General features: G+C 36.4%; 1 protein-coding gene across 2 annotated transcripts in view; it reads right to left on the reverse strand.

Annotated features, from left to right (window-relative positions):
* Window positions 1-202: 202 nt before the first annotated feature.
* The window catches only part of LOC142981192 (cell adhesion molecule Dscam2-like), an 89371-nt gene continuing 74780 nt past the window's right edge, over window positions 203-14793 (reverse strand). The window contains exons 33-37 of one of the 2 annotated variants that reach the window (XM_076126907.1): window positions 7425-7590; window positions 5597-5748; window positions 3980-4147; window positions 3011-3118; window positions 203-2686 (exon numbers count right to left, since the gene is read on the reverse strand). In XM_076126907.1, the coding sequence (XP_075983022.1) occupies window positions 2553-2686; window positions 3011-3118; window positions 3980-4147; window positions 5597-5748; window positions 7425-7590 (728 nt within the window). In that variant the 3' untranslated portion in view covers window positions 203-2552. Of the gene's footprint in view, window positions 2687-3010; window positions 3136-3979; window positions 4148-5596; window positions 5749-7424; window positions 7591-14793 lie in introns of those variants that run through there. The other variant, XM_076126908.1, reaches the window with a different exon arrangement.

The raw sequence follows: 14793 nt of genomic DNA on the forward strand, positions 1-14793 counted from the left end.
ATTGTTAAAGCGAACTACTTAATTAGTGTTAATTGATTGCATAGCAGTGTTGGGTCCCAGGTGAGAATATTAATTATGTTTGTAATTTTGACATTATTTGGGAACAAAATTAATGGAAAATGTATGAGCCTGCCAATAAAAAAGTCAAAGTGGAATTGGTTGTCTTAAAGTAAAAGTATAAAATAAAACACGAGTATCGCGATAAATAGATTTATTTTACATTAAACAGATTCTCACATATAGATACTTAATAAGTATTTCGTTATTTACACAATACAATCATATTGTCATAAAAACATTTAATAAAAATTGACTAGAGTTCGTATTAAGGTATCTACAAAATGTATGTACAAATGTAAGCTCAGAATTTAACATAGATATTACACATCAGTCCGACTAGATTACTATGTACATTTGTATCAACTAATGCCATCAAGTCGACTAACTACTAGAACTGTAAAAACAAGTACACCCTCTATAAATGTGCTACTTTTACGATGATTGAACAACAATAACCGCAACCACGATTATAATTAGAGATAGATGAACGAACTTTGAGAACGCCAATGAATATTGCTCTTTTGTGGCGTTTCACCAAAGCCTTTAATAAAAGGTTAGCAATCTAGGTCTTTAATTGACAATTATTTGGCGATTGCTCATTCTCTTTTCTTTTCATTCCCAAGTTATTTCAAGAAACACAAAATCAAGAAGTAGAAGGAATCAAAGAGGTGATTAGAGAATAAAAGTAGCAAATCTATGCGGGGCACAAAGCCATGTATTCATTAGGGGTTACCTTCACGTTACCAATGAGCCAGTTAGCTAATCACGTGGTCGCGACTGATTCCAGTTTCAACACTAAACAGATACGATGTGTTTGCTTTAATTTAACTGTTGTTAGTGGTTATTAGAAACTTGGTGCACTGTTTGCTATATCAAAGTATCAATATCCCACTGTGGGGTATTAGTTTTGATATAGAATCAGAGATGATAAGAACGCACGACCTTGATCAAATTAAGTTTGTTTGATTAGCAGATATAAAAACAAACGACTGAGTTTTGTAAATATTGCATTTATTTTCAGTTATAAATCCATTATTAAACAATGACGAACGGCGAAGAATGGCAGTTAGTATATTTAAACAAACACCATTTCTGGGTTTCAATATCGCGTTCAACGCTTCAAAGCTTTCAAACCATTCAACGTACTTCAGCTTTTACATCGATTGCTTTGCAATCTGAAACAAATTTCATAAAGCGCAGCTGTTCAAAGCGAACGTTCGATCTTCACAGCTTCACCCTGCAGAATACATGACTCTCTTTACAGAACTTTATCGATTGAAAACGACGAAATTTTAACCATTGATATATTATGAACTGTATTATTATTACTATTACGTAAGTTAACAGAGATATTAGTGCTTATATGTAAGTAAAATTATTCCAGTACTGTATAATATAAGGTACGTTAAATGTATAAGTTTGAAATACACTTGCAATGCTTTTCAATAGCAGGCTTAGCACGTGTGAATTTCAGTAGTGATGGCAGTCAACTCTAGTTATTGTGTAAAACAATCACAATATTAATATAATCAATCATCGTATGCCCCACGTCCCAACACGAGGCCGATTGTAATAAAAAACATTGGAAAAGTTCCCGTGGTAAATAAAAAAGTTGTATTCGAAACAGGCCGATTCTGAGATTTATTGCATCAAAACTAGGACTAATAAATCATACAAAAAGGTTTAGTATAAGTAAACATCGTTTTAGTGTAATGAGCAATATCATGTAAAAATCATTCGTTGTAAAATTAGGCTACTTATTGATCATTCTTAATCAGAATAATCAGGCAGTGACTTGTAGTTTGGCACATATTTGGGACATTTCTGCATAATTATAAAGTATACATAACTAACGTTTGCACTAGTTCCGTACTTGTCTTTAGCATTATGTTATTCATACTCATTTGATACAACTTGTCACAATATTTCATTCACTTGTCAAGACACAATACAAAACTTGTACAAACTGAACATTAAAATGCGTAAACAATGCAATTGTGGTGTTCAAGGGCCTAACAATAAACTTCTATTTATTTGCAAACGGTCATAAAGTAACGTTATTCATTAATGTTTCAGTCGCTAACAGTAAAACCAAATCCTAGGAGAGGTCTACTCATCTAAAAATCGTATAGGACTATTATATAGTATACCTATGTATCGCGTGACGTCACAGTTTAGATATGCGTCTTGGTCATCAATAGTTGAATCTAGTGAATTATTAATGAACTACTATTTGTATAGAAATTGTAGGCGTAAGTATTGTTACTGAAACTGTAAATGTAGCCAGTCAAAATGTAACAGTAATTTAGTTATTCAATATTTTGATAGTCCATCCCTTGTCCTACATCAAATAGGATTCTATTAATAAACCACAGGGCTGCTTTCGATAATTACTTGGGAGGTAGTGTAGCGATATCTGTGTGTAGTGACGTCACGCGTGCGATATGGTCGTGTGTGCGTGGGGTGGTGTTGTGTGTGTGTGTGCGCGTGCGTTAGCTGTGCTCGTGGTGCGTGCGCGGCGACAGTGAGCCCGGCCCTGACTCCGCGCTCGAGTCGCCCGCGTACACCTCCGAGAGACCACCGCCGCTGCCACAACCACCCCCACTCCCACCACCACTGGACCCAGCTGTAAAGGCTTCTCGTTGAACAACAGAAATCTGATACTGACTGTAGGTAGGTATCTATACATTATTATGCTCAGAATAACGAGCGTTATTTAAAGTAAGCTAACAAAGGCCCAAGTAATGAGCCCACGACAAAACCGGAGAAATAATATAATTTATTAAATTAGTCGCTAGAGCTAAAACATTCAGCAGTCTGAAATAATTATAATTTGGACAACTTAAGATGTTAAATTATGTTTTGAGACTTCAAACAATACTGAAAATTTAAACGTTAAAGCGTTAGGTATCTTATTGAAGACTTGGAAACCTATAGTTTAGTGACCTACCATGATGTGGTAGCGGCACGCAGTAGGACGTGCCGGCGCAGTGTCGAGGGCGCACCTTCTCGTAGCGGCTCAGTTGCTGCAGCTCGCACTCCGAGTGGTGCTTCTCCACTGTTACACATACCAGACTATTCAACAAACAATCAACATAACACGTCAATCATCCACTACGATACACTACCAATCAGGAGCACGGCCTAAGGGTTCACGAGCTGGAATGATAAATAATTTATCGTTGGGTATCTCTAATTAATTAATCACGGATACATACGCAGCCATATTTAGTACTACATTATAAAATAATCACTATTGAGAGGGAAGGGCTATTGGCAAAAAATTCAGCTGCTATAAGCATTGTTAGATTCTAACAGTTATTTTTAAATACTTTTCTAAATATATCTACAAAATTCGTTACAGATATCTAAAGTATAAGAAGGTATGAAATCTAAATCTATTCTAGACAGGTATTTGTTTTATTCTAAAAGGTCAATACTATAATTGTGGAAGATATTGAATCATCTAAAGGGACAAAGCAAGTAGAGTCAATCTATTCTAACCGCTCACTATTAACATCAAAGCAAACTGCAACTGAATAGCTGAATGTAATATACAGGCAACCACAGTGTGCAATCAATATACTTAATTAGGGACGATATTTCTTTTATTTTTTTTGTTTGAACTTAATGCCAAGGCATTTTCTGACAGTCTACCTTAGGGTGATGCAGAGATTACTGTGAAGGTGTTTAAAACAGGAAGGTGAGTGAGTTGAGAAAGGGTGTACAAATTAATAAATAACAGATAGTTATTATAGGCGATGTGAGTGTAAATAAATAATAAAATTATCATCCAATAGATCATATTGAAGATGGAAAATAAATTAGATTCAGTAGTAGTAGTTACTCGAACAGCTTTGCTTTGATGTTTCGTTTTAGATAGATAGATAGGTTACAAACTGTGTGGTAGTGAACTCACCCTCGGCTCGTTCGCGGTGTCTCTGTGGATGTTTCCTACAAGGTCTGTGCGGCGGCGCGTCGTTGTCCCGGTGACCGAACGTGCGGAACTGGAGCGTGTGGTCCAGCGTGGCCGCCGCCGCCTCGCCGCCCACCGCGAACGTCGCGTACGGACTTATCTCGTACACGTCTTTTACAATACAATCACCTATCAGTATCGAAAGACAGCTAGACATGACAAAACACGGGAGACTAATTTTTCATAGATATGAAATTTATGCTGCACTTATTTTCTACTAAAAAAAACAGCAGAGTGTAATTGTGAAAGGACAACTATGAGTCAATATAAAGACTGACTTTTCAGACTGGTTCTTGTTGTGTGCTAAGGGTTTTCCGAATGAGTTCCTTTACTCCTGTATTATCCTCGTCAACTTATTGAAGCCGAACAAATGCAATTTTATACTTAGTCAATCGTATAATTAGAAGACAACAGACTGGGGATACACTAAGCACACAGAACACAGCTACGCTATAATGAGTATTATATTACACAAACAAACTGGTTCGTTCCATTTGATTTCACTGCACTTCTAAGAATATTACTTGCGCTATACTATTCCTGAAACCACAAATAGTACTAGCTCGAAACCATTGGGGTATTCAGTTAGAATGCAGCCTTAATATTAAATGTTCAGTAGAATAAGGCTTCGTAAAATTCTAGATGTAGTTGTGTTGTAAATATTGCCACGAATTGACTTCTTACTCAGAAGGTTGTTTGATGTTTAAGCTTACACTTTACATTTTGTTTATTCTAAAGATACTTCTTATATCAATACGTATGAAGACCGCTAGTTATAATTCCAGGGTGACCTCTTCGACTCCCCATATAGTTGACGCTGATATCACCATAGCATCAACTCTAAGTCAAGTCAAAGTCAAATATGCTTTATTTCATAAACTTTAACAAGTATTTAAAATCGTCATAGTATTTTGAATCTACCACAGTTTCGGAAAAGCTGTTGCTTGTGATAATCAAAAGCAAAAAACTCACAGCTAGCTAGTTACGTAGTCATATTTAATGACTATATCCGCTGGATGTTTCAGCAATCAACTGCAGTAGTAATATTTATGGATTGGAGGTAAACCTGTCTATAATTTAAAAATCGATGAATAGCCCCTATGCAACGTAAGTGCAAGCTATCAAAGGTTATTCCTGAAATAACCACCGCGTCATAGCCAACACAATTTATTTATGCCGCGACATAATGATTCTACTATAGCACGGGCTATCGAAAGGTTCTTTCACTCGTAGAAACTTGAGCTGTAATTACAGGTTCCACAAGACTGACAGCGATGAAATAAAGCAATTGAATGAATTAAGTGCTTAAGGAAACCGTTTTTCAATGGGATTTTGACAAAAGCTTTGGAGTGATGTATAAACTAAACATATAAAGAAAATTGTGGAAATATCGACATTATTGACCATGGCCAGTCATGACACATCTGACACACATTTTGCAAACCAATTTAACCTAGAAAGCTGTGGAACTTCCATAGTTAATAAAAAAACATCCCGCGTTCACTCCAAGGCGTTCAAAAAAGTTCAATTGAAAAGTATTTCTAATGTTATGTAACTTACCGGAGGCAGGCGACAGTTTGTCGTGTTTGTAGTCATGTTGGCAGTTCCTGATATTCTGTTGTTCAGGACACACAGACTTGTCAGTACTCGCCACCGAGTGGCTGCAGCGACGCGTCTCTTCGTCCGTTTGACCACCACATGGCCAAAGTGTACTAAACCAGAAATAAAAACGTTTAGTTGACGATAATATGAATATTGTTGCACTTTGGTTTTGGTTCTGAATAATTTATTTATGAATTGGTTTAATATTAATGAACTATCACACCTCGCATAGAGAACTCAAACAATGATTTATTAGGAAATAAAGTTGCGAGTGGTGGTCGGTAAGCGGCCACTTTACCAATACACGTATGATTTTAAACCTCTCATGACACCTTTTTCTATCATCAGGTTGAAAATCTTCAGCGATTGAAAATACAGAATAAAGTCTTCAAAGAAAGATTGTATTTATTCAACATTTTACGCTTCGATGTTCCTTAAAGCAAAAAAGTTCGGTTAGCCCTATATCTATCTCTGGGTTTATTTTACTTTGTATTTTTATCATGAACTAAAGAAGCCAGGTATTTATGACCGATTTCACCAACTCTACATTTGTTTCGCTTAGCAATTGTTATTTTGACAGATTTTTTCATACATTTACTATCCGTCATTTTTTCTGTCGAAAAGTCAAACGGTTACTAGTAAAATTGGTACCTAGAAGCCTAAAATAACGAGAAGGTTTATTATACTAGGTAAATAGGCTCGACGATGACGCAATCAAACAATTGAAGTGGAAATATAAGTAGGTCGTGGTGAGTGATTTACGCGGGAATCGTGTTCTCGATACGTCTACATTCATCTTATTTATTATTATGTATTTATACAGCCCACCTCCTCAGAAATTCGATCCCAGGATTTCGCACCAGCCCCTCTTCTAATATTGTAAATAGGTATCGAGTACTTTCAAATATTCCGATGAGATGAGAAACCTAAGATGTTTTGTAGCAATTTACTTTTAGGAGAAAATCTTGGTAATTATATTGGCTTCTCTATTGTAATAAATTTTGTATTCTTGTTACTTAGTGGGGACTATAATAAAAATATACATATGTTCAGTATATGATGATACACCATATCAGCAAATAATGTCATACACATAAATAGTTTGGCAGCAAAATGCTCATATCTTTTTTGATTCAAAGATCGACCCCACGAAGCCTTAAAGTAAGATGGAATAAATCCAGAAACATCAACTGGTAATATAATATTTTATACGCGGTCGTATTTGCGTGGCTGCTTCACACGTCAGGAATTGAGCTCATAAGGTCAAGTGGTCAGGAGCGAGCCTTTCAGTCTGAAAGCTCTATAAATTATATAGCTGTCATGATCGTTACATTTGTGAAGGAAAACTTTTACACGTTTCCATTTCATATAAATATGAAATTGGCTAAGTTATGGGATCGACCTTATAGGCAATCAGTTTAGTGATTGATCTATGAATGTGAAATAGCGTCAAATATAGACGTATGTATCAAATAACTAGCACTATTTCCTTCTGCTAGAACTTGTATAATAACTCTTGATATAAACTGTATTGTGATTACAAGGTTTAGACAGTATCGTGTCGCTATCGTAACAAGAATTTAAAAAACGATTACTTTCAAAATATAATCCAATCCAAATACTGAAAATGTTGGATTGTTGATAGTGCAGATATGACTATTCCGCGTCTTTTTCTCCCCACATTAACCTAGCCACAAGGCGTTGTGACAAAGGAAAGGTTAATCTGTGCTTTTATAAATATGAAAGTATTCAACATATAAAAGTTACATTAGAATGTGTCCCTTACCTTCTCTTAGCGACGAGTACCAGCAAGAGTGCAGTGACGGCGAGTGCTGCAAGGGCTGCAAACGCAAGTGACACTGCGCCCAACACTCGCTCGGTGTCTGCAGTTCCATTGGTCGTCGTTATCTGACTACCTTCCGATTGAAACGCTATTGGACGACGGAGACGCTCTGTGTGGACAGACAACCGTAGATAAAATGTGATACTCTTGAAATGATTGGGTTTAAATGTATCGGAAAATTTGGAGCATTCCATAGCACTGATAAGTCCTTTAGCATCTTAACTGTTAAAACTGCAAGTTGATGAATAAAATGTCTTGTTTTTAACCCTATCAGGCCATAGACATAGACATACATAGACATATATTTATTTTTTTTTTTTTTTTTTTTTTTTTTTTTTTTTTTTTTTTTTTTTGTTAACCCGTACTGTCCCATTGTTGGGCAAAGGTCTCCCCCAAAATATTCCATCGGTCCCTATCAACGGCTATCTCACGCCAATCCTCCAGATAGATGTCCAAGTCATCGCTCCAACGTTTTCGTGGCCTACCTCGACGTCGTCGGCCCTCAGGCGTCCATTCGGTCACGATTCTTGCCCACCTATCTGAATGCATCCTGATGATGTGTCCTGCCCAATCCCATTTTAGCCGCGCAGATTTAGTGCCCACATCAGCGACTCCCGTTTTTGAGCGGATTTCGGTATTTGGAATTCGGTCTGCTAGTTTAATACCTAAGACGCTTCGCTCTATGGCTCTTTGGCAAACCTTCAGCTTGGACTTTTGAGCTTCAGTCAGCGACCACGTTTGAGCACCGTAAGTTAGGACAGGCAAGATACACATATCGATGAGTCTTCGTTTATGTATCATTGCAAGGTTACCCTTGAGCAATGATTTCATTGACCAGTAGCTTTTCCAGGTGTTTTCGATACGGCGATCGATCTCTTTATCCTGCCTATTTTCGAAAGAGACTAGCTGGCCAAGGTAGATATACTCATCGACATATTGTATATCTTGCCCGTCTACCATGACCTTACGCATCGTGCTGTTGGTCATGACCTTAGTTTTGGACCGATTCATCATCAGTCCAACCTCAAGGCTTGCCGCGCTCAGATCTTGGAGCATGTCTTGCAGTTCTGAGGCGGATGATGCAAAGAGGACGATGTCATCCGCAAAGCGTAGGTTTGTGAGTTTTCTGTCCCCAACCTTGATTCCTTTTGACTGCCATGAGTCTGCTAGGGTTTTAAATATCTCCTCGAGAGTGCTTGTGAAAAGTTTGGGAGACAGTGGGTCACCTTGTTTGACACCTTTGTCTATTTTAAATGTTGGTCCGGGGCGGCTGATTTTAATGTTTGCCGTGCTATTAGTATATATATTACTGAGGAGGTCTATGTAACTTTGATCTATTTCTTGTTGTGCTAAGGCGGTAAATATGGACTTATGAGTGATACTATCAAATGCTTTTGTATAATCTATGAAAGCTAAGTAGAGCGGTATATGAAATTCAGAGTGCTTCTCTATTACTTGATTGATGGTGTGTAAGTGGTCAATTGTTGAATATCCTGGGCGAAAACCGGCTTGTTCGGGAGGTTGGTGAGAATCGAGATAACCGTCAATTCGGTTGTAAATTATTTTTATAAAGGCTTTATAGAGGTGTGGTATTAGACTTATAGGTCTGTAATTATTGATGTCAGCTTTGTCGCCTTTTTTATGAAGGAGAATTATGTTGGAATGGCACATTTGACGAGGGATTTTTCCAGTTTTTAGAATAGTATTAAATAAGTTGGTAATATGTGGTAAAATAATAGGAGATGCAAATTTGAGAATTTCCGTTGAAACACCATCTTCACCGGGAGATTTGTTATAAGGCATTTGGTTTATTATCTTTAGTACTTCTGTGCTCGTTATATCATCGATGGTATCTGAGAACTTAAAATCTATTTTTGAGTGTCTTTTATTAGGATCTGAGTAGAGTTTGCTATAAAAATTTGTGCAGGTTTCTACGATTTTATCCCTGTTGTGATGTTTCATACCGCTGTCATCTCTAATATTATTAATCCAGGTTTTGCCTTTGGTGATTCCTTGTTTTGCTGTCCTCAAAGATCTATGTTTTTTCAATGCTATTGTGACTAGATGAGTGTTAATATTTCTGATGTCTCTTCTTATGCTTCTTTTGATCTGTTTATCTAGTTCTCTATATTTTGTTGTACCAATCTCATATTTATTTCGGTCATTTATTAAATCAAGGGTCGATGGACTTAGCTTTTTGTTTTTCTTTTTGTTAGTTTTTAAATTGTTTATGCATTTATGAATACCGGTGACTATTTTGTCATATTGTGCTTCTGCGTCTAAATTTACTAAATTAAGAGGTTCAAAGTAATTAATGAGCTTTTGGTTCAGTTGTTCTTCATTAGCAATTAAGTCTTCTGCTGAGAGTTTTCTAAATCTATGTTTAAATGTTTTCGCTCGGTGGATTTTAAAATTGAACTTAATTTTTGCACGTATTGGTCTGTGGTCTGAACTAAACTTTATTTTATTTTCAAAATCAAAATCAAAATCAAATCATTTATTCATTTAGGTCAAGTGCTGACGCTTATGATAGTCAATGATACAGAGAGTGAATTTACCGCCAGTTCGGAAGGTAGGGCCAATGAGAAGAGCTGGCAAGAAACTCCTGGCCACTCTTTTTAATCGCCAAATGATTTTAACAATATTTATGCTGGTATAAAACATTGATGATGTAAGTAGCTGCTACCTACCAACACTACCGAACACACTTTGGTCATAACATAAATTAAATCAATATATTAAGGTGCTAATAAACAAGATATAAATAGTATTGGAAGCATGATGGGAGCATCTACCCACATAATAATATAAATGAAATCATAAGAGGCATTTCAAGAGCATACTGTGGTAAAGGAAGTACAGTTAGTGAAACGTAGTTGCTTAAAAAAAAATTATGGCAGTCACCACACCCAGGACGACCAGTCACCCCAAGCAGCACCCGTTCACGAGTATGACGCGTGGACCAGCCATCACCCCCTTCGCACATATTAGAGGGAAGGGGGTGACCCGGCACACGACGCCGCCGCAAGCAATGACATTTTAGTGAGCATGACGAACCTTGGCATGGGAGCCCACCATTTCAATTAAAAAAAAAAAAAATGAATACCACTGAGACTCGTGCAATACCTCTCTGTTACAGAGTTGAAATGACTGATTAATGTTTATACAATGCAAAGATGTATATATAAATATATAGATATTTAATCTCGATTTCTGTAGAACGCGTAACTAACTAATCCCATGTTTTCTTATCCATTAAGTAATCGTCAACCTTATAATAACCCCTTTTAATAAGATGATCTTTAACAACTACTTTGAATTTTTGTTGGGGAAGATCCATAACACTGTTAGGGAGTTTGTTATACAACCGAACACCAAGACCTGCAAATGAGTTGTGTACTTTTTGCAATCTATTGCAGGGACCTACTAATTTGTGCTTATTTCTGGTATTAATGTTATGAATGTCACTATTCTTAGCAAACGAATTTATGTTTTGTTTGATGAACATCAAATTCGCAAAAATATACTGTGATGCCACCGTCAGTATGCCTATTTTCCCAAATACATCCCGCAGAGAGTCCCGCGCTCCTAAGCCGTAAATAGCGCGAATTGCTCTTTTTTGAATTACGAAAATTGTGTCTATATCAGCAGCTCTGCCCCAAAGTAGAATACCGTAGGACAAAACGCTGTGAAAATAACCAAAGTACACCAGTCTTGCCGCATCTACACCAGCAAACTGTCTTACTTTTCTTATCGCATAGGCTGCGGAGCTGAGCCTGCCCGCGAGCTTTGTTATTTGGGTGCCCCATTGAAGCTTATTATCTAAATCTATACCTAGGAAGGTTGCGGAATTGACCATTTCTAATACCTCACCATTTAGAACTACGTTCGTACCTAGATTCCTAGCGTTGGGCATGGTAAATCTAATGCATTTGGTTTTCCTTGAATTTAACAACAAATTGTTGGCTGTAAACCAATTGAGAACCTGTGTAAGAGCACCATTTACATCGTCAAAATCAGTTTTCTTACGATCTACTTTAAATATAAGCGACGTATCATCAGCAAATAGTACGATATCACACAGATCCTGTACCTGATGTGGCAAATCATTAATATAAACCAGAAAAAGGAACGGACCAAGGATAGAGCCCTGTGGTACCCCGAGACTAACCGCAGATCCAGTGGATCTTGACCCATTTATGTCTGTATAATGCACTCTCTCAGACAAGTAGGATGCAAGTAAGTCAAGTGCCACATCCCCAATTCCATAGTACTTAAGTTTATATAAAAGAGTATTGTGGTCAACACAATCAAACGCTTTGGAGAGATCGCAAAATACCCCAATAGCATCCTGCGACATCTCCCAAGCATCGAAAATATGCCTAATAAGTGTGACCCCTGCATCGATGGTAGATCGACCCTTTGTAAAGCCAAACTGTTTGCTGTGGAGTAAATGATACAAACTGAAATGGCTTTCTAGTTGCTCTAATATAGCCCTTTCAAATATTTTGCTAATAGCAGGCAAGATGGATATTGGCCTAAAGTTACTGGGCTCAGTTTTACATCCGTTTTTAAACAGGGGAATTATCTTACTGTGCTTCATTAAATTAGGAAACACACCTACATCTACACATCGATTAAAAGTTGCAGCTAAATGAGGTGCTATTTCAGCGATAATACTCTCAAGTAACTTGACAGAAATACCCCACAAGTCCGCAGTATTTTTGGAATTAAGCGACTTGAATACTCTGATTACGTCAGAGGGGTTTATATACTTAAAATAAAATGAGACATTGCACTGACTCACATTGCTCCTAAGTAATGATTCTGCTTTAGCGGTAGAGGAATTTAAGGAACTAGTCGTAATGACTGGTATGTCAGAAAAATAATTGTTAAATGTTTGAGCTACGCCTAGGCTATCTGTAATAATCCGATTGTTAACATTTAACTCGAAGTTGTGATCGGGTGGTGTTGATCGTCCTGTTTCATTATTAATAATATTCCAAGTTGTTTTTATTTTGTTGTTGGAATTTTTAATCTTGTTGCTTAAATACAAAGACTTAGCAGCAGCACAAGATTTTTTAAAAATTTTTGAATAATTCCTAACATATTCAAGAAAACCTGGATTGAAATTGTATTGTTTCATGGCATACAGCTCATACATCCTAGCTCTACTTTTGTAAATTCCTACAGTCGCCCAATCGCAAAATTTCAGTTTTGTATTTTCCTTAGCGATCGTTTTTTCTTTAAAAATCGTATTAAACTGAGATTCAATAACGCTAAACAAAGATTTATAGAGATCGTCTGGGTCATTCTGAGTAATATCAATGTTGGAAATCTTGGCGGCTACCTCATGATTAAACAATGTCAAGCGGTTGTGTGTAATAGGTCTAAAAGTTATCGTGTTAGATTTGTTAACATTCTTCCTAGAGAAGACTGCGTTCAGTCCACAGTGGTCTGACGTTAAATCGTTAACTATGACCCTGTCTAGACATACGCAGTTGCTAAACATATTGTCCAAGCATGTGGCCGAATGTTCGGTAATTCTAGTTGGATTATTAAAAAGATGTTTTAGATTAAATGATTTGAAAAGAGTAATCAGTCTGGTGGTAGTGATGGACTGCTCCAATATGTTAACATTAAAATCACCACAGACAACCACATACTTGTTACTAACACTTAAACGCTTTAATATATCTTCAACTATAGTTTCAAACAAACTGAAGTCACTCATTGGTGGACGGTATATGCATACTATAACATGCTGCTCGAGTTCTACACAAGATACTTCGGCAGTGCGTTCTACTGACAAGCTAACTATATCCTTACGTTCTTTGCATTTTATGTCGTTGCTAACTAAGATCATTGACCCTCCATGTATTGCCTTCTTCCTACTGAATGCACTTGTTATAGAATAATATTGATTATTAAATATCAATTGGTGCGACAGCAACCAATGTTCGGTGACACAAAATACGTGTGTGTCATGTTTTTTCAAAAATAATTCTATCTCTAATTCTTTGCCGGATAAACCTTGTATATTTTGGTGTACTACGTTCAGAAAACCTGCCTGTTTATCCGTTGTCTTGCTTAAGCGTTTAAATTATTGTTGTGCTTTGTTACATTATGCGTAACAGTGTCCTTACAAACTAAATTATCAATAATATTAATCACAGTATTGTTAGTAAAGCGACTAGACAATACTGTTTCGTCCTTAAACCTAGGTTGTGTTATATTGCCTATAACTAAGTTAATATTATATGCTAACAAACTAGCAATTATATGTCGATTTTTACAAGAAAGAAACATTCTTTCTTTAGTTAAATAAAAATTACTAATAAATTTATTAGTATCAAAAAACAATAGTCTATCACTATGATGACTTGTTATCAAATGTAAGATAGCATTCAACTTGTGAATTTGTCGGTTCTCATTCTCAGATAGTGAGTCAGAGTAGGGGAATGCACATATTATTATTTTTCCTGAATTAATTTCTAATAAGCTACTAATACTATGTATAATGTCCGCCTTTCTTAAACCTAAACTATTACCAATCATAAGAATGATTGGAGTGTCTACATCTAAATTCATTGTTTGGATTTTTTCCACTATTCTGCCTAACTTAAGGTTTTGGTAGCAGTGGTTGGTCACTTTATAGTTAATATTGTTATTTAAAAGTGATCCAAAACCAATACCTATCCTATCTGAGAACATTAATGCTCTGCTTGACTTAAAACTATTCTGGTTTGGCCTAAAACTCAACTTATGTTTTAGTGTTGCACCACTAGTCATATGTTGGGACTGCTTAGTACAGGGCTGTGACTCTAAGTCACTAGTAAGTGAAGTAGCCTGAGAACATTGTGAACAGCGAGAACTATTATACAATGACAAGACACGTTCTAAGTTTTCCTTGCCAACCTTTGCAATCTCATCATATTTGAGTATATAGTCTCTAGTCTCCTGTTCATAGTCTAGTGTCATTTGAGATAACCTATCCTGTAAAGTGGTGATTGATGTCTTCAAGTCCTGAGTGTGTTTTTCATACAACACTTTACTTGAAATAAGTTGTTCGCTACAGGTGTCTAACTCTAATAATAAATCCCTACGTTCATTTGTCAATTCATTGTTATTATTGATCAATGATTTGATTTTATTGTTGTACCTACTGAGATTAAATTTAATTTTCTTAATCAACCTACAGACTTTTGAATATTTCTTTAGTTTATTATGGCTCCTAGTCTTTAAAAGAAGATGTTTTGAGCGTTTTACACCTATCAATGACTGATGACCAGTACCTATAAGCTCTGAGTAA

Source organism: Anticarsia gemmatalis, chromosome 19 (genome assembly GCF_050436995.1).
Source record: "Anticarsia gemmatalis isolate Benzon Research Colony breed Stoneville strain chromosome 19, ilAntGemm2 primary, whole genome shotgun sequence".
In the NCBI taxonomy this organism is placed as follows: domain Eukaryota; kingdom Metazoa; phylum Arthropoda; class Insecta; order Lepidoptera; family Erebidae; genus Anticarsia; species Anticarsia gemmatalis.